This window comes from Rhipicephalus microplus, unplaced genomic scaffold, assembly GCF_043290135.1.
Source record: "Rhipicephalus microplus isolate Deutch F79 unplaced genomic scaffold, USDA_Rmic scaffold_13, whole genome shotgun sequence".
In the NCBI taxonomy this organism is placed as follows: Eukaryota; Metazoa; Arthropoda; class Arachnida; order Ixodida; family Ixodidae; genus Rhipicephalus; species Rhipicephalus microplus.
The window spans coordinates 21,340,262-21,365,791 of NW_027464586.1; the positions used below are offsets into that span (position 1 = coordinate 21,340,262).

Here is a 25,530-nt window from a genome sequence, read left to right on the forward strand (position 1 = left end):
CTCAAAGGTGATGAAGCATATTTTGCTCTTCTGGATACACCCACTGCAGTCCCCCTTCGAATGTTGCCCAGCAGCAATCCCCGAGATGTCACCACTTTGTTCACAGGTCAACTGTAATAGGCCTAACGAATGAAGATGCCATGCTATGTCACCGACGGCACCTGGGAAAAAGCTTATGATGGCTTGACAGGCCATTACACTTCGAAGTGATGATTGAAGAGGATCGTCGGCAACATCGACCGCGGACCCAACACAAAGCAGGTTGGAGCTATGGCGATGAACGGAACCATAAGGGTGTTTTATTTGGGCTGCGATCCGACCGTCAGCCTTAAGTGGCTAGCCAGACTGAATTTAGCAAACGAAGTCATATGTAGTTAGAACTGATTATATGCGTTAGCTTACTTTTGGAGATTCCGGTGGCAGTGTTTCTTTGTTTTTAAGTGCAAAGCATTTCTTTTTGTACAAGCACCTTTGGCTTCCATCCGTCTGTCGGTCCGTCCGTCCGTCCGTCCGTCCGTTTGTCCGTCCGTCCGTCCCGCCCGCCCGCCCGCCCGCCCGCCCGCCCGCCCGCCCGCCCGCTTGCCCGCTTGCCCGCTTGCCCGCTCGCCCGCCTGCCCGCCCGCCAACCTGCCTGCCTGCCTGCCTGTTTATCTAGCCACTTACGACTGGGTGCTCTCATGATCATCTTCTTGGCGTGAACCAAAATTAGTATGGGAGGGTGAGATAGTTTGAAAAATATGACGTGCTGGTCAAGACATAAATAATGTCACAATCTTGTCGCTTACGTCGCCAAAAACTTTCCACCAGAGAGTGCCAAATACCTGCGAGCGGTATGGGCCACATGTGATTGAGACTTAGTATCTACCCAGTAACAGCGAGAACACACATTGATGATTTTAACGCGTGAGCACTCAGAAAAAGCTAACCTCGGCAATGTTGAACCAACGAACGCATTGAATAAATATCATGTTCCCCAGAAAGAATCAAATCCCAGCATTCTGTGTGGCAATCTAGTATTCTACCACAGAGCTATGCCAGGTCTCGAAACTACTTTTTGAATAGACCCAAATGTTCATAAAAGTTAATTCCGGCTGCAGTGCTAACCTGTCAAATTTTATAAACATTACATAAGTACTCCTATTATACAGCTGTCACGTCAGGCTAATGTCACTTGCAGTTAGGTGGCATATACAGAAGTTTATTTATGCAGCAGTGTCCAGGGATGCCATCCTCGTGAGTACCGGCGCTTCATATTAGGTTATCGCTTCCAGTGTTGCTTATACTCATGTTCCTGTTGGCCTCATTGTGCAAGCGCAAACAACTGGTTCTGTAAGTATCTGCAACTGTTCAACATATGTCTGTACCTGCAACATTTGTACGTATATTTAGTGTCATTTCTTAACGTGCTGCTTCATCAAACATTTACAACACGGTCACGTTCCATCCGCATAGCATCGATTCCCAAACTACGTGGAGTCTGCGAATTTTTTTCCACTGTTGTTTAGTTATTTAGTGTTCTGTTTTTTGTTAGTTCTTTCCTATTTGTTATTAAACCAAGTTTTCTGTGCCACCCAGTATCCTCTCAATCCATCAGCAATAGCAGCCCTTCCCGAGATCCATGACAATGGGCCTTTTCCTAGTCCATACAGCACCCCAAGTGGAGATCGTCAAAATCAAAACTGGCGACCTTGGTCCTCCGCAGGCCGGCAGACATTTACGACTCTCTTTAAGGGGAAGATTTGCATGTTTGTTGCACCAGATGTCGCTTGGTCCACACGTGTCGTCACCTTTTGGTCAACAAAAAGCATGGCGCCTGCCTCCGCACATGCGCAGGCTATCTACCCGGCCCCCTTGTAGATTGTGTAAAGATTGTCGTGTATGTGATCACTAAGAACTGCAGTGGCTGCTACATGTGTCTAACTGGCACATGTCTGCATGACTGTCTGCAAGAGCATTCCAAGTGTTATAAAGTAACGGTATAATTCTAGTGATGCATTTTATCACACGTGTATTCACGTACGTGTTCCAAGCTCAGGTAAATTTTCTCGCATGTGGATAGCCCCCACAGCCCCCTCATCATTGTGACATATGTCTGAATGACTGTCTGCAAGAGCATTCCAAGTGTTATAAAGTAACGGTATAATTCTAGGGATGCATTTTATCACACGTGTATTCACGTACGTGTTCCGAGCTCAGGTAATTTTTATCACATGTGGATAACCCCAAAGGCCCCCTCATCATTGTGAGCGGCTTTCATGGCGCGTAAGGAATGCCACATGAAGATGCTAGCACCAAGGGAGTATTTTTGTTCTTCCCGTTTAGCAATCGCTGTTCAGTTGACTTTATTTTCTCTTTATGTTATAAATGCCCATACCAAACAATAAGTGTTAATTTGGCAATAAGTGCTGGTCCTTGTCATTTGTCATCTCTGTGTCCATCGTGCTGCTAGTTCAACTGGAAGCAATACCCAAAGCACTACTGGTCATCGAAAACGCTCGGCTTGTGTGTTACATCAACTAATATCGATTATTACAGCTTACTGCGTTGCCACTAGATGATGCGAAGCAACACTCGAAGGCAAGCCTGTTAACGCTCAGGTACATGTTTCAGATGTTGCACACAGTAAACTAACGCTGTAGGAGGTAGCCTCACACGTAGTGTACCCAGCATGCAACACATAGCAGATGTACAGTCTTGCATACACTTAACTGAAATTCTCTACGAATTACATGCTACCTTAGAGCGTTTGCAATTCAATTTTAAGATTACCAGAGACAAACCTACCTAAAATTTACTGTAAAATCATTTGCAACCAAAGCTCACTGCCAGGGGTCCTTTAAGGAAAATCCAACCCTGTGCAGTGAGGACTAAAACGGTCAAGCAAAAATCAATACCACAGCCACCTCAAGTGCTCACACCCTGCCATGTGCAAACACCCCAAATTTCAAACACTTACCCTGTGGATGATTCCAGCCGAGTGGATGTACTGCAACAAGAAAGAAGAAGAGTCAGGAATGGGATGTGCACCATGACCCAGCATTTCCTATCCATGCTTGAACTATAACTGGTGCTATCACAATATCAATGAACCTTGCAAAAGAGGAGATCACATTTTCTTGAAGTTGTAAAGCATCATAAAACCTACCACCACAACACAAATCCTATGCAACAGAGCTGTGCTGCGTAATCTCAGAGGCAGTGCTTTGCTCATATTTGTACTGTGTAGCACAGCGTAAATGGCATCATATTTCCTTGCTTAAATGCATACTGTGCCAAATGTGGAACACACCGAATTTTGGCTGTGTACCATAATGGAAAAAACAATCTAGAAAAGCAATAACAGCCATAAACTATTAAGGCGATGAGGTATGCGAAAATTCCTTTTTATGCTTCTGCAACAACAAGTAAGAAAAAAATGCCAGGCCAGCGTAGAACGCACAGCACTGTCATAGTGAAAGCTAGAAGAGTGGCCTTCATATAACCTTTTTTTAAAAACTCTTTTGGTAGGTGCTACAAGCAGACTTGCAGGGTACCCACTACACCATAAATCATCACAGCTTTTGTGTAGTAGGCAGGCATTCAATAAGCCATCCTTTGTCATTTTATGGAGAAATGTGGCACCCACTACACACTTGCAAGGAATATTGTTTGGTTTGGGAAAACTTTATTTTGAAAGTCCGAAGGCATGCGCCCTAGCGCACGGCGGGTCACTCTCACGATGGGACAGTGTCACGGACGGCCAATTTTGGTGACCCCGCGTCACGGCAATTAACGGGCGCCGTACTTCCCCAGTGACCGTGGGAACAGCGGGCGCATGCAAGAGAGCCGAGAAGTGCAGAATGGGGTGCTTTTCTTCGAACGCCGCCGCCGACGTTTGACCCTTTTGTAACTGCGGCGGCGTCTGCAGGGTCGTGGAAGGCCGCGATGTATTTCGAACAAGGATTAGACTACGAGACGCCCCGGCTGAGAGCTAAATGGTTGACCGTTCCCACGAGGAAAAGCGTGGGAAACACTCTGGTGGCCAAGCCGTATGACAACCCGACAGGTTGTCACTCTCGCTAGTTGCGGCCCCTCTTCCAATTAAAAAAAGGGGTGGGGTCAAAATATTTTTGGGGCGGAGTTTCCCCTCAATTAAACGCGCATGATTGGACCCAGGTAGAGGTCTCTTGCCCCCAAGGAAGAGAGCGAGGAGACACGAGGGGGATTTAAGCGCAGGATTTTGCCCTACTAGGCAGACTAGTCGCTGACCAAGATGGTGTAGAAACAGATCAACAAGCATCTCTTCTAGAAGTTTTTAGTGTGGCTCTGTATCGGCTGGCCACCTAAACTTAGCCGTTCGTCTAGTTGTGACGCGATAATAACGTCTGCAACGTAGACATCGGGGCTTCGCCTCGAGTTAGCTCAACCTGCCCGAGGTCACCTGCAAGCACTAGCCTCCCGGAGCCACCAGCGTAGCATCACCGCCGACATCGCAGTCGTGCCAGAACTCTCTTCGACTTCTCGCATCCGATCGTCGGGGACGCAACGCTGCCGGTCATCACACGTATGCCTTCACCTGTTTATATCTTCGAACTTTCTCCTCCGTAGTCTATTGTTGTTAGTTTGTGTAGTTTGTAATAGTTCTCTCGCGTAAGCTGATTTATTGTTTTTTATACATATTTTTTAGTTGTATCAAATGTTGATGTATTTTGTTAGTTGTATGGAAGTGTTGTATGAGATCCCGTGTGCTGCAATATCGCTAGAGTAAAGTTTGTTTTGTTTTCTCACGTCTCTGATCTCTTCACTGTCTCTGCTTGCGTACGGAACGAACTAACCTGCTGTCATTCCCGTCACCGACTTTGCGCTGGCGACGCTAGAGTGGCAGCTTGTAACAAAACTGGCGTCTGCGACAGCACGTTCCGTACAAGAGTAAGACAGTGAGGGGTGAACGAGAACCGTGCGGACAGCGTGGTGATAGAGCCGCACAGTTGAAGCGGTTGCATCCTGCATATGATTGCACTGGTTTTATAGTGGCATTACAGTGACAGTTTGCAGTATGGAGTGTATGGATTTCGATACGTGGATCACGCACGGTAAACAGTTAGGCCTCGAGGGCGCCAAACTGAGACGATGGGTTAAGGAGCAGCAGAAATAGGCGCAGGCGTTAGCCAGAGAAGAGCGGGCACTGGCCTGGGAGGAAAAGGAAAAATAAAGGCAGAAAGAACGCGAAGAAAAGGAGAGGGAATGCGAAGAAAGGGAGAAAGAACGAGAAGCGGCAAGAGAAGCGGCTAGGGAAGCCGGAGAACAGGAAGTGCAGTTACTGCAATCAAAGATTCGTCTCAGTGAGAGTAGCAGTGTGAGCCGATTCAGCAGTGAGCACGGCGGTGCGGGAGATGGAGAAGCTCTGCATCATTGAGAAATCAGTCACCTTATAATTCGCCAGTCATTTTGGTAAAGAAACCCGACGGTACAAATCGACTGTGTATCGAATTTCGATGCCTGAACAACGTTCTGGTGGCCGACTCCGAACCTATGACAAGAACTGACGCGGTGTTTGCTACAGTGCGAAAGAGGAAGTATCTCTCGAAGCTCGACTTCATGAAGGGCTATTGGCAGATCCCGCTGACCGAAGAGTGCAAAGCGAAGACGGCCTTCTCGACGACATCGGGACTATATCAGTTCCGCTTCATGCCATTCGGCATCAAGACAGCGCCTGCTGTATTTGCTAAGTTGATGGGGAAGGTTGCGGAAGGTATACCTGATGTGGACCATTACTACGATGATGTACTGGTAGCCACTGAGACATGGGAAGAACACCTGAGGTCTCTGGGACTGCTTTTTGAGCGCATACAGAGGGCCGGGCTTACAGTGCGCCCCAGTAAATGCGAACTTGGTGTGGAAGAAATCGACTTCTTGGGACACCGAGTAGGCAGGGGCAGATTGCAACCACTGGGGAAAACACTCGACAAGCTCGAAGCTGCACCACGCCCTTCAACCAAGCGACAAGTGCGCGCCTTCCTCGGTTTGACCGGGTACTATCGGGAATTTATCCCGAATTACGCAGAAGTCAGTGCTCCCCTTACAGATTTAACTCGGAAGGGCGAAGCTAACTCGGTGAAATGGACAGCAGCCCACGAGGAGGCTTTTCGAAGTCTCAAACAACATGTCTCGACGGAGCCGATACTACGACTACCAGATTTGCACCAACCATTCGTACTTCGAACGGACGCATCGGACACAAGTCTCGGAGCCGTGCTCATGCAGGCCCACGAAGGCAAGCTCCACCCCACAGCTTATGCCAGCCGAAAGCTGCTTCCCCGGGAGGCTTCCTATAGTACCATCGAACGCGAATGTCTCGCGTTGGTATGGGGAATTCAGAAATTCATGTACTTATATGGAGTACATTTTTGTGTCCAGATAGACCACCAGCCTCTGAGTTATATCCAACAGGCAAAACAGCTGAACGCTTGAGTACTTCGATGGAGTTTACTACTCCAAGAGTACCAGTTCTTCATTACGCATATTAAGGGTAGCGAAAACGTGGGAGCCGATTACTTGAGCCGGATATAGTTCTTGAGGTCTATGAGCATGTTATTTTTTTTCTTTCGTCGTTTGTTTTCTGTTTGTATGTGCATATTTCATTGTACAAGAAGTGTATTTTGAGTTATTTTCTTTTTGCTTGGTGCATTGGTTGTTTTTATATGTTGTAGTGCACATTGAAGGATTTCACTACAGTAGAGAAGCGCACCTGTTCCGTTTTGTTTCGTAGCATACATTCGTGCAGTGTATTCTGTATTGATGGATGCTGTACACGGCTATTTCTTTTTCTTGTTTGTATGACGCATTGATATTGTTGCGTGTAACTGAAGCTGGTACTTTAACAATTGTTTTTTCCCTTTTGTTGTTACTTTGATGCACTCTGCCTATTTATGTTGTGTATGAGAGGGACAGTCCTCATGTCTCCCTTGTTGGTGGTGTTTTGTTCCTTGTTGTCGAAAAATTCCCCTCCGTGTGAGCAAATGTTATGAATAACATTCTGAAAGCGGGGGGCAATATCACGGATGGCCAATTTTGGCGACCCCGCGTCACGGCAATTAACGGGCGCCGTACTTCCCCACTGACCGTGGGAACGGCGGGCGCATGAAGGAGAGCCGAGAAGTGCAGAATGGGGTGCTCTTCTTCGAACGCTGCCACCGACGTTTGACCCTTTTGCAACTGGGGCGGCGTCTGCAGGGTCGTGGAAGGCCGCGATGTACCCCGAACAAGGATTAGACTACGGGACACACCGGCTGAGAGCCAAACAATCTGACCGTTCCTACGGGGGAAAACCTCTGGCAGCCAAGTCGTATGACAACACCCCAACAGGTTGTCACTCTCGCTAGTTGAGGGCCCTCTCCTAATTAAAAAGGGGTGGGGTCAAAATATTTTTTGGGGCGGAGTTTCCATCAATATAACGCGCATGATTGGACCCATGTAGAGGTAGGTCTCTTGTTCCCAAGGAAGAGAGCGAGAAGACACGAGGGGGATTTAAGCGCAGGATTTTGCCCTGCTAGGCAGACTAGTCACTGACCAACATGGTGTAGAAACAGATCAACAAGTATCTCTTCTAGAAGTTTTTAGTGTGGCTCTGTATCGGCTGGCCACCTAAACTTAGCCGTTCGTCTAGTTGTGACGCGATATTAACGTCTGCAACGCAGACATCGGGGCTTCGCCTCGAGTTAGCTCAACCTGCCCGAGGTCACCTGCAAGCACTAGCCCCCCGGAGCCACCAGCGTAGCAACACCGCCGACATCGCAGTCGTGCCAGAACTCTCTTCGACTTCTTGCATCCGATCGTCGGGGACGCAACGCTGCCGGTCATCACACGTATGCCTTCACCTGTTTATATCTTCGAACTTTCTCCTCCGTAGTCTATTGTTGTTAGTTTGTGTAGTTTGTAATAGTTCTCTCGCGTAAGCTGATTTATTGTTTTTTATATGTATTTTTTAGTTGTACCAAATGTTGATGTATTTTGTTAGTTGTATGAAAGTGTTGTATTAGATCCCGTGTGCTGCAATATCGCTAGAGTAAAGTTTGTTTTGTTTTCTCACGTCTCTGATCTCTTCACCGTCTCTGCTTGCGTACGGAACGAACTAACCTGCTGTCATTCCCGTCGCCGACTTCGCGCTGGCGACGCTAGAGTGGCAGCTTGTAACAGACAGTAAGGCCGTTGAAATTTTTCGACGCTGTGGCTGACCATGAAAAATTATGCCCGAAGCTTTAGTAATGGCTTTGAGCATTCGATGACAGACTTGTTATGCAATTTGCATTCTGTGACACCTCATTGTTCTAAAGTGCTTTATGACTTATATTAACATGATTCCTTTGCTGCCATCAAGCCTGTCTAGGGTCACTTTGGAACAGAGTTTCGAGCACAGGCTTGGCTCAGTGGTAGAACACTAGGCTGGCACGTAAAGGACCAGGGTTAAAATGCCATCGTGTTCTTGGTGTTTTTATATAGGTAGATGAATGAATGGATGAATGAATGGACAAAACGTAATTAAAAACCTGACGATTAGCGACCGGGCCTAGGCTACCAAGGTGGTCGCAGTAAGGTTTAGCCTTTCCGCCACTTCCCAGGCCTGTTGGATGGCGCAAACTCCAAATTTTTCTTTTAGGGGCGAAGCTCCTTAAGGCATGGGTCTGTCCAAACCTTGTATGTATGTAGTAATATGTAGCCACCTGTGGCACCTACCTGCTCTAGAGCGGGTATGTGCCACAGGGGATGCGAGATGGGAGATGGCAGTACATGGATTGTTCACTAGATAAACGCACGGAAGGGCGGACTGACAGACTAGCAGGCAGATGGACGAATGGATAGACGCGCGGGTGTATGGCCATGGACAGACAGATGGACGCATGAATAGACACACGGATGGCCGCGCAGACGGACGGACGGACGGAAGCACGGACAGGCTGATGGATGCTTCACCCCACTCATCATCATTCACTCCGTGAATATTCTGTGATTTTTTATTTGCTTATTTCGCGAGATAGTGGTTACGAACACCAGTCATGGACAATCTCATAACAGCTTTCGCTGTAAAAGAAGGGTGTAACAAAAAAGGAAGGCAGCTTCGCACTAGTGGTGAAGAAAGTGCCGAGCTGCTTTCTCTTTTTCTTTTTTCTCTTTCTCACACTATTTTCTAGTTTCTTTCTCTCTTTATATTAAAGGCTCCATATATATACTTAATATTAGTGTCAAGGCGCTCAATGACCAAGCGGAAAAAAAGTCATCTTTAGTGCTCGCGTGTGCTCAATATGCTACAAAAGGCCATGCGATGCGTGGTTTTACCGGCTTTATGACAAGTACTGACACCAGCATACGATCACAGCATGTACAGCATACGACAGCCCGGCCCCGTCAAATGCTCTGCGCTTAAAATAAAGCCATCACTGTTGTGTGCGAGACAAACTTGCACATGCACTGCAAATCCTGTATTTTTTATGCTGCTCCAGAAATGACAACACTTCTCTTATATCTATCATTATCATCATGCTGACAATGCCCACTGCGGGCCATAATCAGGCTGATGCACATCACTATGGGCAATGCACCAGCAATCTCACATCCTCAACTGGGTTTCTAGCAAGCACAACAAAACATGTGAATTGGTAAGTGGAAAATACGGGACAGCATGCAGCAGAGGGTCAAGCCAAAATAAGACTAGAACTAAGACAAATAATGCCATATACAAAATCACTGCACCTTATAACCAATCCTACGGCAGTTGTCTCATTTCAACATGGCAGGCCGCATAGTGTCCGTAACTGCTATCACATGCAACAACAAAAAGAATCTATGAAAAAAAACAATTCCAGGTCCAAACAGGATTTCAATTCTCTGCATGGCAGTCGAGTATTCACCTTTGAGCAATGCCAGTTCTTCAAACTCCTTCGGAGAAATATACCCTATACAGTCGTCAGGTCGGTCAAGGAATAGTGTGGACTAGGCTTGTGTGAATAATAAATTTTAGGTTCGGAATGAATGATTTTGGTTGCATAACTTCTAATAGGATTTGGGTACCACATATCACATATTACAAAAATGGGCATATTTGTCCTCACCCAACTAACCTGCACAGCATAGAGTTTCCTAAATATAAACTAGAAAAAACTTAAGTCCAGGCGGAACTAGTGGCACTAGTGTCTATGGGAGCTGCAATGCATGGCGCTTCAGTGAGCTTGAAAGTTACGGGTATGACATAGCTTTGCCTAGTCTTCTTATTCTACGGTCGTTCTGGCTTCGCGTGGCTTAAAGCTGCTTTGTCATGAAACAACAATCAGCAAATGTTCGGCAGTTACGATTCACCACCTTAATCTTTTAGGCGCACCACTTCAAATCGGGTCACGAAGTGAAAAACGGTTTGTTCTTTTCTGCGAAACAAAACCAACATGCAGCAATAAATGAAGCCACAAGTGTGTTTGCCACCTACAAGCATGAAGACTAGGCGAATCTGCATGCTACCCATCATTCACATGGTAGCTGAACGATCGCAGTGCCAGAGTCCCCTCTCGTTAATTATAGGAAACTTTATGCTGCACAGTCCTTTTTAAAAATTTAAATAAATCCTGCACAAATGTCATTCTTTTTCTTAAAAGATATAGAAACAACTTTGAATAGTAGCAGGATTTGACTTTTTGATAGAATGCCAGTGAGAACCTGTAAAATACGTTACATTTTTAAACTTATGATAGTTTGAGAGAATATAATCCGGTACGACAGGCTTTTAAGCTTAAACAATGATTTATCAAGATGAGAGTAATATATTCATCTGACCTTGAAACGTGGCTTAGCAACAATGCAGACTTCCCCTGGATAGGTTGTTTTTATGGCTAAGCACCTCTTTCACAGCAGCAAAATCACCTTTAACCAGTAATTCCCAGTCCCAAAAAACATAAACAAAACAAAAAGACAAGTTGTAGACATGTACATAAACCTAAAATAAAGAACCAGATGCCATAAAAATAGTCACGCAATGTGTTTATTTTAAATTACAGGTTTTGCACATATGCAACACTGGCCATGAATGGAACGGAAGGTATAAGGAGAGGTGAAAGTTAGCTCAGCTCACACAATTTTTTTTTCTGAGTGGAAATATGAAACAATGATCTGAACTTGATTGGCCGAAGGTGTTCTAAGCCTGGTGAAAGTGGGTGAAACAATTACGGTCTTTATTGAGGCACAGATACACCTGGCTGCTCTCGTTCGAAAGTGGTCAGTGCTGTGCTCCGTCCTTTCGGACGTCTCGTGGTACTGCATTGAAGATATTGTTGACGACTAGGACATTTTCTATAGATGATCGTCCAGGTGCACGCTTTCTGTAAAGCACCAATGCAGTCGCAAGCTCTGACAGAAAACTACGCAGCGGCATGGTATGATTGCGTTGCTTTTGTGCATGACATTCATGCAGAAACCATGCATTCACTATAGCTATTTTGACGGCGTGCCAGAAAATATAAATGTACCATCGCTTCGCCCACATTAGAAAGCGATAGCTGTAGCACATCTTGTCTAGCAGATCAACATCACCCATAGACATATTGTACATTCGCATAATAGCAGGGCAGTCAACTGGTATGTGCATCTTCTGCTTTTTGTCCCATCTTTTGACAGTTGTTATTGGGTTAACACCCACACAATTGGAGAGGAGAGTCACTGGCCGGTTGTCGAACCACTTCACAGCAACCATATTGTTCTGACCACATGACGCTACACAGAAGTCTAATGACCCACGACCTTTCTTTTTCATTTCTTTCTCGTTTATTAACTTGCATGATTGCAATCTGTTCTCTCAGACAGTGCCAATGTATGAGACTTTAGTGCATGCGAGCTCACTCACCAAACGTGGACTTGTAAAAAAGTTATCACCAATAATGAGGTTGTTTTCTCTGTCAGGAAGGCTTGAACAGAGCTGGATAACAACTCTGGCTTCAAGACCGAGCTCATATCCTCCTTGATCGCCGTAGAAACCCTTGCTAGATGCTGGGGAGATGTCAAAGTCATAGCAGAGCCCCGACTCTCCTGCCCAGGCCCAACGCTTGAGACCCCACTTGCATCACAACATTTCTTGAAGAAAACCACCTGCTGTCGCCATTACAGCACAGATTTAGAAAAAAATTATCGACCACAACGCAGCTAATCACAACAATTCATGAGTTCACGTCATCGCTTGATACGGAGAATCAAATTGATGCTATATTTTTAGATTTTAGTAAAGCCTTCGATCTTATCATGCATAGCAAACTCATTTCTAAATTACATATTCTAGGTCTACCTGTTAACCTCATTGAGTGGATCCGTTCTTATCTTCACAATCACAAGCAGTATGTTAAAGTAAATGACTGCATGTCTGGTATTCTACCAGTATCATCTGGAGTTCCTCAAGGCAGTGTTTTGGGGCCTACTCTTTTTCTAGCCTATATAAATGACATTGTTAAATCAATAGACACATCAAAAGTCCACATAAAGCTTTTTGCAGATGACTGCATACTTTTTAAAACGATTACTGCTCTGAATGACCAGAAGTGCCTGCAATCCAACCTTTGTGTCATTTCTAAGTGGTGTGAAGATTGGGCAATGAAATTAAATAGCGATAAATCAGTTGTCATGCATATTAGGATAAATCAGTTGTCATGCATATAACAAATAAGAAACACCGTTTTAATTATACATATTCTTTCAATAACTGTCTATTGACTGAGGTTAACGAATATAAATATTTGGGCGCCACAATTACAAGCTACCTAACATGGTCAAGCCACATCAATGAAACATGCTCATCTGCTTCTAGAAAGCTCAGTTTTTTGAGACACAAATTAAAAACAGCACCCTTAGAAATCAAAATGTTGGCCTACAATGCTTTTATAAGACCAAAGTTAGATTATGCTAGTGTCGTTTGGGACCCACATATAAAGAAAGATGTTAAGAAGCTTGAGATGGTGCAGCGAAAGGCGGTTCGCTTTATCTTTAATGACTACCACAGAAATGACTCGCCAACAACGATCATGGCCATTAATGATATCCCTACTTTACAATACCGAAGAGCTGTTGCCCGGCTGAAATTGCTACACTCACTTTATTTCCGTAAATTTAACATTAGTCCAGAAACTTATATAAGAAATCGAATCTCAAGACAAACCCGTTATACGCACAGCTACACTCTTGAATCTTACTTCGCACGTACTAATCTTTTCATGAACTCGTTCTTTCCTCGGACGATCAATAATTGGAACGTGTTACCTTTTGAAGCATTATGTGATAATGAAAATCCTGACTTTGATAACTATGTATCTTTCCGTTTTTAACCGTACAACTCAAGATCTCAGACTGTCTCACTTTGTACCTGATTTGCATTCTCTGGTTGCAGTTTGCAATTTCTTGCTGCCATTATACTTTGTTCAAATCTCATCCTGTGTTCTTCTGCCTTAACATGTTTTTATTGCTCCAACTAGCATTTTATTGAAGTTACATTGTGAATCACTTTTTATTATGCCCCCCTGCTTGGTCTTTCGACCGCAGTATTCCGTAAAATAAATAAAACAAATAAAATTTGGGCTTGCTTGGCAGGTACTGCCATATTGGCGACCTTCTACAGAAACGAATGAGAATTTCATCAATACACGACTTCGTTTCCTGTGGTATTTTCATCATGTTTCGGTAAAGTTTTGATATACAGGGGTGCACTTATCAGCATTTATCTTCCAAGGTTTTTTCTGTTGCAGCATCATTGTCCACAAAGTGCAAGTGACTTGCTATCTTCTCGAACCGGTTCCACGACATAACTTGTGCTATAAGCTTATACCTGCTTCCCTGTTTCCAGTATGCACTTACATTGTGCTACGAGGCCCATACGGAAAAACATTCCGAGCTCAGAAGTGAGTTCTTCAATAGTCATGCCTAATGGTGTTCCATTTTTCTGCATGTAGTATTTGTTGGTTTCTTCCACTACGCGTGTCAGCATCGTTTTTGACACAAACAAGTCAAACAGTTCCTTTGCTGAGTAAGGCTCGAAGGGAGGCAAGGGCAATTCATTTTCGAAGCAATTTTGTGGCTACTGAAATCATGTTTTTTTTTTTCCACGTATAGCACTTCTTCGCGTACGTCACTTTCAAACCAAGTGTGGGTGCAACGACCTCATCCTGGGAATCTGTTCTACTACTTTCTTCAACAGAATTTCTATCAACAGTGTCCTCTTCCAACTCATCATTGCTACTCTGATCAGATATGATACTCTGGTTGCAGTCAATATGGCAAAGCAAGTTGTCATTGCCAAAGAAATGCTTTCGTCGCATCCTGGGCAATCCATAGAACAAAGACGATGACATACCAGCCTGAAGACATCAATAACAATTAAAATATTTTACTGCACTCGAAAACCACACCGCTTCTCTTTAGCAAAACAAAATTACACCAAGAAACTGCAAATCAGAAGGATGGAGTTCTGTTGCATATATGCGACAGTAGTTCAGTGGGACACTACAGCCCACTGTTGCACATGCGCAATGTGGGATGTAAACAAAATATTTCACCTAATTAAAAGCTTGAAAAATAAAACCCTGCATGCAAATCAAATAAGGGGCACCTTTGTTTTATTTTGAAGCAATTTGAGCTTCATGTCGGGAACATTGAATTAGTTATTTCAAAAATAAACATATCTGGTCAGCGGAGCTCAGGTGTGGCATGGAGGACGCCGTGTTGAGAGAAGCTGGTCCGATAGATGGATCGATATGGCTGTACCTTTTAGATCAGGTGAAGGCTGACGCCACCTAGTCGTAATACTTTGTGAACCAACAACTAGATTTATCTTTTTTTTCCCTTTAAATAGTCAAGTTGAGGACTGGTACTTTCCAGTGAAAGATTTAATTTTCACTCGTGCCTTGATTTAAGCCACCAATCAGATAACCTCCTTCTAGTTATTTCTACCCGCATAAGGTCTATTTCGCCCTCAATGTACCTAAACTCCAATTATCATAGAAGTCCATCAATCTCTGCAAATCTTCCTTGTTATCGGCCATTAGCACTATATCATCTGCGTACATCAATGTTGGTAGTGTCTGTTGAATGAGTTTTCCTTGTTTGATGAAAGAGAGGTTGAAGTCAAGTCCACTCCCCTCTAATTTGGCCTCTAATCCATGTATTATGTCATGAATAACAAGAGTGATAGAGGACAACCCTGCCTAAGCCCCCATTTTATCTCTGTGGGCTTGCATACTTGTTTTTCACATTTTATAACTACCTTGTTACATCTATAGATATCCTTTAAAATATCAGTGACTCCATCTTCCACACCTAGTGTGTCCAGTATTCCCCGCAAGTCCTCTTGAACCACGCTATTGTACCCTCCCTTGATATTCTAAAATGCTAGCCACAGGAGCCTGTGTTCCTTTTCTGCTACTTCGATGCACTGTGTCAGTGAGAACAGATTACCTTTAACCTCCTGTATTTCCGAAACCCATTCTAGAGTTCCCCCGGCCCCCCCCTCATCCTCTATCCTACCCGCAGTCTTTCTTTTATATTCTGCATAGCCAGCCTGTAGACCACTGATGTCACTGTTATAGGACGGTAGTTGTTTATGTCAGCTTTGTCCCCCTTTTCTTTATAGATTATGCTCATTCTGCTAAGTTTCCATCCCTCGCGGACTTCATCATCGATAATTGTTTTGCTCGCTGCCTGCCTCTTTCAAAGTATGCTTAGAATTGGCACCCAATGTCTTTATCAGCATAATTGGGATGCCATCCAGGCCTGTTGATCTACTTCTAGGAACCCTCGTCTCAGCCCTTTCCCACTCTCGTGGTGAAAGAAAAGCCACTACGCCACTTGATCCATCCTTGTCTATTAAGGTGCATGGGGCTCTTTTTTTGTTGAAAATTTTCTGTCACCCTTGTTCTTATATATTCAATAGCTTCGTCCCCTTCTAGCCTAGCACCTTGAGCGGTAGTTATAAATCTCTGCTCTAGGTTTGTTTCATTTCTTAGGGAGTTTAGATGGTTCCAAAATTTCGCAGCTGTCTTTCTGTCCTTTTTATGTACTTCTGCCAGCCACTGAGCACCCTTTCTTCTAATTTTTCTATTGATCAGAACAGATGCCTCCCTTCTCCAGCTTAGAAAGATGTCCCATTTTCTTTCAACATCTTTTGATTCACCCCGCTCCGCTGCTTAGCACGTCTGTGTTCTCTAGAGGCTTCCAGATGTTTTGTTATGGCTCTCTTAACTTTCTCATCCCACCAACTCTTGGGTTAGTGTCTTCTTTTCCAGGGTTAGTTGTCAAGCGCTTTAGCAAGCTCTATCTCAAACAGTCTAATTAGATTTGTGTACGTTCATAATGTTTTATTATCCTCAGCAATTACTATCTCAGTTTGTTTGTAGCTATTTCTATTTGCATTTCCGAATAAAAATTCCCATGTAGTTGCTTGTCTTGTCTTCATCCCACTTTCACTGCTCTTCCGAAACTTAGCTTGATACGTTCGTGATCACTACCCAGACTTCTGGAGCCACGTTCATCTATGTGCATTCCCCTGAGCCTATCATACATCCTATGTGACATCAATGCATAATCTATCGTCGACTGCAGCCTTCCTACCTCCCATGTTATTTGCCCTTCACACTTCTCAGTACTGTTGCAAATGATAAAATCATGCCTTTGACACATATTCATGATCATTTGGACTGTTGGGTCGGTATACCCATCTATATCTTATAGGTGCGCATTCATATCTCCTAGTACAAATATCTTGCACTCTCCTCCTAATTCTTCAATGTCATTTGTTATACACTCTACCAATGCTTGGTTTTCCTCTCTGGCATTTGCTCCCATCCACAAATACACCAAACCAAGGAGTGTCATCTATGCAGCTACTTCCCCTTTTAACCATGAATGTTCCGTGCATCCACGCTTGACTCTTGGCCAACACATACTTTTTTGTATAAATGCCCCAACTCCACCTCCCTTTTTGCTGCCTTCTGCTCTATTGCAATATTCCCATACGTTGTCCGGATCGCAAGGTGGTTGCTCCATGACCCGAAAATGTGTCTCCACAACCCCATATACCATCAGCCCCTCCTACCTTAACTGCTCGTCTATTTCTTCCCAATTCAACCTATTCCTGCCACCTTGCATTTTAATATAGCCCATGTCTGATTTAGCTTGGCCGTTGTGCTTACATCTATTTCTTCCACGGACCCCACATGGCTTGAATATTAATGTCCCTTTAGAAATGTCTTTAGCTACACTATTGGCCTCAGGGCTGTGGGTGCCCCTATAAAAGCTGTGGCTTGACAACCCATCCTATTTCTAACCCTCCTGCCCATCGCACCACTGTAATGAATGCCATCTTATCAAAGGGGCGAGCGTCAGGCTCGTACACGTCTTAATTTACCTCCATTACACTGTACCCGAGCTGCCGGCTTATACCCTTGATCATACAGTTGGCCTCCACTACCCTCCTTTCATTCCCACGAGACTGCCCCCAGACTTCTGGGACTGTGCATATGGTCACATGCATACTCCTAAAGGCCTCTCAGAGTTTACGAACCCCACCTTTAACTGTCTCTGAACACCACTCACTTCGCGCCTGCCACAGAGGCAGCCATCTGCCACGTCGACCTGTGCACGCGCCCTCGTGCACCGACTACCGAAGGGGCTTTTACGACTCATGGGACACCGACAGGCCCTCTTCCAGAATGCGCGTTTACTCTGTCACATGACACGCCTCCTGCCATCATCTCGACGAGGGACGCAAACCAGCAAGCGTGTAACTGGAATGGAGGCATTCCCTTTGACACGTTTCCAGCCTCGTCCACCTCAGCACGACGCGCTGACCAACCATGTGCCCTCCTTCGCATGGTCCTTTGAGCACGGGGTTTCCGCGTCAGTCAAGACGAGCACCACCGACCAGCTACCAACGCTAGGGACCAAACTGTCACTTCTACGGGCACCTTCCACAGCCATGCTCCCTCACGCTGCCTGGACAACTCACGAACGCATCCACCAAGCCATTGTGGGACTTGCTTGTCTATAAACACGCCCCGGTAACTTCTTCCTCGGCCACTACTTTTCTCCCAGTGCCGACCACAAGAAAAATCATCACGACCCTATGTCCTTTCATGTTGACAACCTGGACTTCCCAAGCAGACATCTTACAGACTGTCTTTTATGTACATAGTATCTGTCCCTCTCTTTCTTTTGTACATATGTTTTCGATCGCACAAAACGCTAGGGGGAGCCTATGTAGCGCCACGTTAGATTTGGCCAGGTGGCCGCGCCGTAAAAGAAGCGAGCCGCGTGGCTCGTGTGGCTCAAGCCACGAGCCACGAGAGCCACGAGGATGGCCTAGTTTTAGGACCAAGCTGGACACTGCAGCGGCGACTCCGCCTATGCCTGCGTCCCGAATAAACCTGTGACCTCGGCACGGGCTCGTCGCCGCCATCTTTTCGTCTCTCCTTCGAAAACACCACCATATGATTACGAAAGACGCCGTAGTAGAAGGCTCCAGATGGCATTTAATATGTGGTCTTGGGAGGTTGAAAAGCAATTTTTAGCAACGTGGAGACACCATTGCATATTTTAATTGGTATACACTACGCAATACAATAAAACAAACTTTGAAGGAAGTTCCTAAACAAATATTGCCAGGTATGATCTGCACTGACTTTTTACATGCAATCTCACCTAAGCCATTATAAAAAACATACTTAAAAACCGTCAGATTACCGGCCCGTAAAATGACTGGCCTGTATCACTGACCAGCGTTTCATGCAAACTTATAGAGCACATAATCTATTCCCACGTCGCCAGTCACCTCAAAAACAATTCTTTCTTTTTCCCCAAGCAACATGGCTTTCGTCCTGGGCTATCATGTGAAACACAACTGTTCGAATTTACCACAGACCTTCACTTGAACTTTGATTCCTCTTTTCCGACCGACATCATTTACATTAATTTTTCAAAGGCATTTGATCGCATGGCTCATCGGCGTCTCATGGCTAAACTCAGTTGTCATAATCTTGATCCGTTTACTTTATCATGGATAAAAAGTTTTCTAACAGCACGTTCCCAATTCACAGCCATCAGCGGCAAGCTTTCAACACCCGCTCAAGTTATCTCTGGCGTTCCTCAAGAATCAGTTCTTGGCGCACTTCTCTTTTTTATTTTCATCAACACCTTGCCATCCGGTATAACCTCATCTATTCGCTGGGCATGTAGCATGTAGACAGGATAACCACTGGTCATTAAAGATAACTAACTAGATTCCTAGAGAATGCAAGCGGGTTAAGGGGAGACAAGGTTAGTTGGGCAGATGAGATCGAGAAGTTTGCGGGTATAAATTGGCAGCAGCAAGCACAGGACCGAGTTGAATGGCGGAACATGGGAGAGGCCTTCGCCCTGCAGTGGACATAGTCAGGCTGATGATGAAGATAATTATGATAATTTGCCTTTTTGTGGGCGATTGCGTTATTTACCGTCAAATTTCGAACAGTAATGACCAGTCTTTAGTACAATACGATTTAAACCTAATAGAATCATGGTGCTCATGTTGGCTCATGAAAATTAATACCTCAAAGTTCAAATGCATGATTGTTTCACACAAAAAGAGTAACCTCATACATCAATACACACTGAATTCTTCAACTCTATCTCATACAACCTCTTACCGATATCTTGGCGCCGTCATTACCAACAAACTGTCATGGTCTGAGCATATCACGAATATTGTAATCGATACGTCCAGGACCCTAAGTTACTTGAAAAGAACCATACGTCTGTCCCCTCCAGAAATTAGGAGATTGACTTATGGAACCTTTGCCAGAAGCAAATTAGAATATGCTGCTGCCATTTGGAGCCCCCACAAAGAATACTTTATCGCCTCTCTTGAGATCGCCCAAAGTCGCCCTGCCCGTTTTATTCCATCGAAATTTAATTCACATGCTAGCGTAAAGCCCATAAAATCACCTTTAGTAACAACATGTAGAATTTCCCAACTTCTCCTATTCCACAAATTATACCACGACTTCTCCCACTTTCACGGAACACTGTTACTTCCACCCGCTCGAACTTCTCGCCGCCTGTTCAACTCCAACAGCGTTCAACGCCTTCACGGTTCAACCTTTCCATTCAATAAATCATTTCTGCCAGCAGCCATCGAAGGCTTGAATCGCCTTTCTGACGCCATTGCTCTTAAGATGAACTCAGAAAAATTTAAACAATCTATAGGCACACTTTTTTCCTAGATAACTTCAGCTATGCACTTGTATAATTGCATGCATCTTTATGCATTTTTATAACTGCTACAACTGTTTATAATCACATGTTTCAATTGTGTCTAATTGCCCTATATAATTGCCCTATATTGTAACAGCTTTGTAAAATCCCTATGCTTTAAATTTTCACTCGCTCGCAATCTTGTGTCAACACCTTTTTTTTCAGCGATCATTAGTACTGATGTGCCCTATATTTTCTGCATTTCTGAAGGGTGTTGTATGTAGAGTTTGTCTAATCATATGTCCCACAAACTCTGTTTCCCCCCCCCCACCCCTTCTTTTGTGATGCCCTGTTCAGAGTCCTTTAAGGTTAATAAATGATGATCAAAGGCTTTGTTGAAAACTAGGTTCACCAGAAATATTTAAAAATAAAAACACATCACAGTCAAAAATAAATTAAAAATTGTGATTGCACAAGAATAGAAGTTATCTAACAGAGGGCCTTCGCTTAAGAAAAGCCCAAAATGATAGCGTCGCCTCCCCCCCCCCCCCCACCACCAAGTGCCCTGCAAGCTTTTAGCAGATAACAAAAGCGCGCTGCACTGCCGTTAACAGCCACCTCGTGCGGGACCACTTTCAAGAGTGCGGCGAGGGAGCCGAGAAACCTCGCCGCACCGACTATCTTATAAAGCGCAAGCGTATGACACTAAGTGATAAGCGAGCGGTGCTGATAACGCCTCTCCACGTGAGCAACCACGCATTATTAATACAGCCCCCATCGGCCTGTTCTATTTTATTTAATATCAAAGGACATCCCCGCGTTGTAACTTCTGATAATACATCGACTTGCGATTGATACGCGCACCACTCCGCGACTCGCATAAAAAGCCCTCGCACCACGCAGCGCAGGTAAGAAATGTGTGTCCACGCAAACGAACCGTCGAACATACAAGAGGCGGTTTTATTACAAACAAAAAGAAGAAAATTAAAAAAAAAACGAAGTACGCCAGCCATACTGCTGAACACTGGTCGAGCGTAAAGCCAAGCATAAAAGCTCGTGCAGCCCAGAGCCACCACGCAGTGACGTCCCCTAAAGCGCTTGTTGCAAGTTTCGATTACAAAACGGAGCACTAGGCAAATCACCATTCATTAACACTGTGCCACGTAATCACCGACATGTCACAAATTACGAATAAAGTGCCAAGGTACCCGTTAATTTCACTTAAAATGGTTTTGAACGCACATTTTGTCACCATGGGTTCGCAAATAACCAAGTGGGTCTCTCGCTACCTGCAGACACGAATGTGCAGATTTCGCGTGCGATGGCTTTCTAAATGCAAAATGCAAATAATAACTTGCTTCTCTAAATAAAACTTAGCAGCTAATGGGCATAAACCGGGAGTGGGTTGCACGCATTCTGTCACTCACAGAACCCAGTTTGAAAACCTATGTGCACGCGCCACACTATCCAGGAGACGTGTCGCATAACGGGGAAAAGCTCCACATTTAGTTTCTCACAGCAAACGTGCACGAGTAGATGAGCACACGCAGAAGCGTCAACATAAAAACCGGAGCGACCAGAAGAACGCGCTATCACACAACAAAAAACCTGATTGTCAACCCCGTTATGCTTGCCACTCAGTAGGGGAGGCTAGCTCAGTGGTTTTCATTAAGCGACAGCAGCACCACAGCATCCAGCCTAGCTAGTAGAAGCAGCACGCTCAATGCACGACAGCACATTTTTGCGGGGTCACAGATATTTACACACTTCAGAGGAAATTATGGCAACACCATGAAAGCCTTTGTCACCAGAAAGATGCAAAGTAAAAAAACACACTTGGGCGAGTCTTATTTTCTTGAATTTCCTGCCGCTGCTCGGAAAATCATGTAGTCAACTCGGCCTTTTTTCCCCACTGAAGCTGAGGTTGGCCATGAAAATTCTAGTTTTCGAGGCTGTTTTGGAGAAATTTCGCGCAATTTTCGCAATTTTTATGCTTTTAGAGAAGCTGGCACAAGAGAATGGAAATGTATCAAAAATGCGCAATATGCACAGCTGTCTCACTCCTGTCTGTTAGTTCCCATTAATATTTTGTCTAACAAAGAAAATGAGCCCTTTCATTTACACTTCATTCGTAACAAGGGGCTCATTCTGGCAAATTTGATGCCTTCAGGTAGTATGAGAGGAATTATTGGTCAGCTACCAGCTCGTAATAAGTTCACAGGCTTCGTGACGTCAAAAAGCAGATAAAAGAGTGTTCCACACTTGCTGTCGTGGCTAACCCCCCCACGGTGGTCCAGTGGCTAAGGTACTCGGCTGCTGACCCGTAGGTCGGGGGATTGAATCCCGGCTGCGGCGGCTGCATTTCCGATGGAGGCGGAAATGTTGTAGACCCGTGTGCTCACATTCAGGTGCAGATTAAAGAACCCCAGGTGGTCGAAATTTACAGAGCCCTCCCCTACGGCGTCTCACATAAACATATGGTGGTTTTGGGATGTTAAACCCCACATATAATCAATCGCTGTCATGGCTACTGGCGATGCTGGCTGACGTTCCCATGTTTAAAGCACATATATACCCTATAAATTGGACGAAGGAATGAGCACCACATTAGCTCAGTGGTAGAACATCGGATGTGTTATTCGAAGGTTGCAGGTACAGATTCGACTGGTGGCAAGTTATCTTTTCGTCCACTTTTCTTTCTTCACATTTGCATTGAAATCACTTTTAATAACATCCCCTTTACTTCTCTCAGCATTATCGATGTTTTTTAAGTTCTCAATGTGTCTAACAAAGAAAACAAGCCCTTGAATTTAGTTTTTTCGTTCACAGCATTTCTGGCTTTTGGGAGTATCGCACGGCAGTTTTCTTGCCACATGTCAAACACATTAAGCTCCATGTTTTGTATGAAGAAATGCTCCATCAAGAACAGAGCTGGAAGCTGGCATGACAAAAAAACGGTATATATCGACTAGCAAAAAATAAATGAATAAATAGACATGAACTTAGCAAGCAACTCAGTTGCAACAGGATCGATTTACGAGACGCAGTTTACAAGTGAACTATGACCAAGGTCTTCTGCAGGGATCTCTTCTCTTGAGCATCAAGGGGAACCCTTTTACGGAAAGGGGGAGAGGATATGGTGAAGAAGGAAGTTCTAAAAAGTGAGACGTGTTCAATATCCACCTTTAATGAGTGTTGCTGTTAAAACATTTTTCACAAATGTAGAAGTAACACTAACGGTATTTTCACTTATCGTTACGGACTAAAAAAAAGTAATGTTACAGTTACAAGTTCTAAAAGTAACTAGTTACAGTCACAAGTTGCTAAAAAAAGTAACTAGTCACCTGTAACACATTACTACTAACTAGTTACTGCCTACGACTGACTACTATACCGTAAAAACTGCAATATAGGTCAACCTCTCTCATACTTTGAATCTCCAAGAAACAAATTTTTAAATATCACAAAGTATCGCACCGCACCCTTACCTTGGTAAATACGCGACATAACTAGCGTCACTGTGGTGATATTTCCTTTAATTTGGACACTAATCTTTTGTAGTTAAAAGCAAGAAGGCCCGAACCGAACCGCCGCTGTGCCACCAGGTTGCCGTGTACGTTGGCATACTCGATAACATTTTTCTTAAAGCCTATCGTAAATTACTGTCAACTACTACTCATTTCTGAAAAAAAAAAAATGGCTAACAGCAAATAATCGAAGCATAATGGCGTTGCTAGGACACTGTAGGCCTTGCCTAGCTTTTCCCAACCTTACAGTATTCTAAACTGTACCAACGGCGCTGCTGCTGATGCTCACGATGGCAATAGAGGCTTTCGACTTCAGCTGCCCATTATTGTGAGACATTCACATTTTTTTCCTGCCAATAACTACTATATAAAGCGAGGGTCAACTTTTCATTGTATTTTTGTTTAAGAAGTTTGACCTATATTCCACATTTTACAGTACAATTATTCATTAATTTCGCATACTTCAAAATTTATGGCAATTCAAATCAAAGTGAATTTGAATACAGTAATACTCGGATTATTCCAAGCCTTCGAGTATTCGCTCAAGCCTAGTGTTGACATATGTAATGTAGTGTCGTGGAAAAGTAAGATAGCAATCAGGCATCCCACAATGTGAATTGTGCAAGGTGTGGGTTGTTGAATGCTTCCAACCACTTACAAATGGCTCAGCCATAATTCTTTGTTGTCAACAGCCACAGCACAAAGTGCACACAATACCTTACAGATCTGTAGCACGTATTACCCCTCTGTGCAAAATTACGAGTGATGGAACAGCTTTTCTACCTCAGAAAAAATTATGACGATTTCTGGCACGGTAGGTGTCTTCCTATTTGTATTAGTAGCCTTAAGAGAGCCTACAAGGGGAATAACACATCTCGAGCAAGTTGGCTAATCATACCAAGGTGAAAAGAGCGCGCACATGATGAGGACAGTGTGACATAATCGTTCTTGCGCTATTTTAACGTCTTGACATGCCACCCCTCCTGGTGCGGTGCTGCGCATGCACGCTATGCAGGCACACGTAGTATGTATATCACAGAGCAAATGAAGAAATGGGGCATTTTTCCCTGTACACTTTCAATGCGGTGTCTTTGTTGTAGAAACGCCACAGACAGTAATTCAGAAAACACCGTGCTGGTGCCCTGCATCTCCTCAAACCGTCCTCGTCAAGTGGACGCTCTTTTCACTTGGGTCTACAATGGGCTCGAGAACTACCACCTCTTACAGTGCCAAGTGTACTACACATGTCTTTGCATTATTTATCTTAGCTTGTGCTTTTCAATGCCACAAATGCACAAGCCAGCTTCTATCTTGCTTCATCTGCTAAGCTAAGCATATGGCACATATGGTTAGCTATGCACATACAGCGGTGATCCAGCCAGATTACGATTTGGAGCAATTTTCGAAGCAGGAGTCTGTTTCGGACCAGATTTGGAGCAGGACTGTGTTTCAAGAATTCAGAATTGTTTGGTGCAAACATGCCTAAGTTTTTGGAGAATATTCTTATTAATACTGCAAATGCTGCTGCAACGTAAGCAAGGAGACAAGGCCGACATCCACAGAGTAGCCATTCATCACAATCTTAGCCCCACCAGAGTGTCACATTCTGGTTTCACTGCACTGCACAAGATGTGCATGATGTGCAAAAGAGAAGCGTTAGTTAAAAGGACGGTTACAAGTGTTAGTGACAAGGTAAGCGAGGCGCGTACTGTTTATGAGAGGTGCCATAAGGTCGTTCCAAGAACAAATAATTAGAAAACACATAATCTAACAATTAAAGAATGAA

At 44.3% G+C, this 25,530-nt stretch overlaps 1 protein-coding gene across 8 annotated transcripts in view; it reads right to left on the reverse strand.

The window, feature by feature from the left end:
• LOC119162994 (p38b MAP kinase) overlaps positions 1–25,530 on the reverse strand; it is a 455,785-nt gene that overhangs the window by 340,864 nt on the left and 89,391 nt on the right. For 7 of the 8 annotated variants that reach the window (XM_037414880.2, XM_037414879.2, XM_037414878.2 and 4 more), the window contains one exon: positions 2,957–2,986. The exons of the other annotated variant lie outside the window; for it this stretch is intronic. In XM_037414880.2, coding sequence (XP_037270777.1) covers positions 2,957–2,986 — 30 coding nt within the window. The remainder of the gene's footprint in view (positions 1–2,956; positions 2,987–25,530) is intronic. 8 annotated transcript variants of the gene reach the window in all.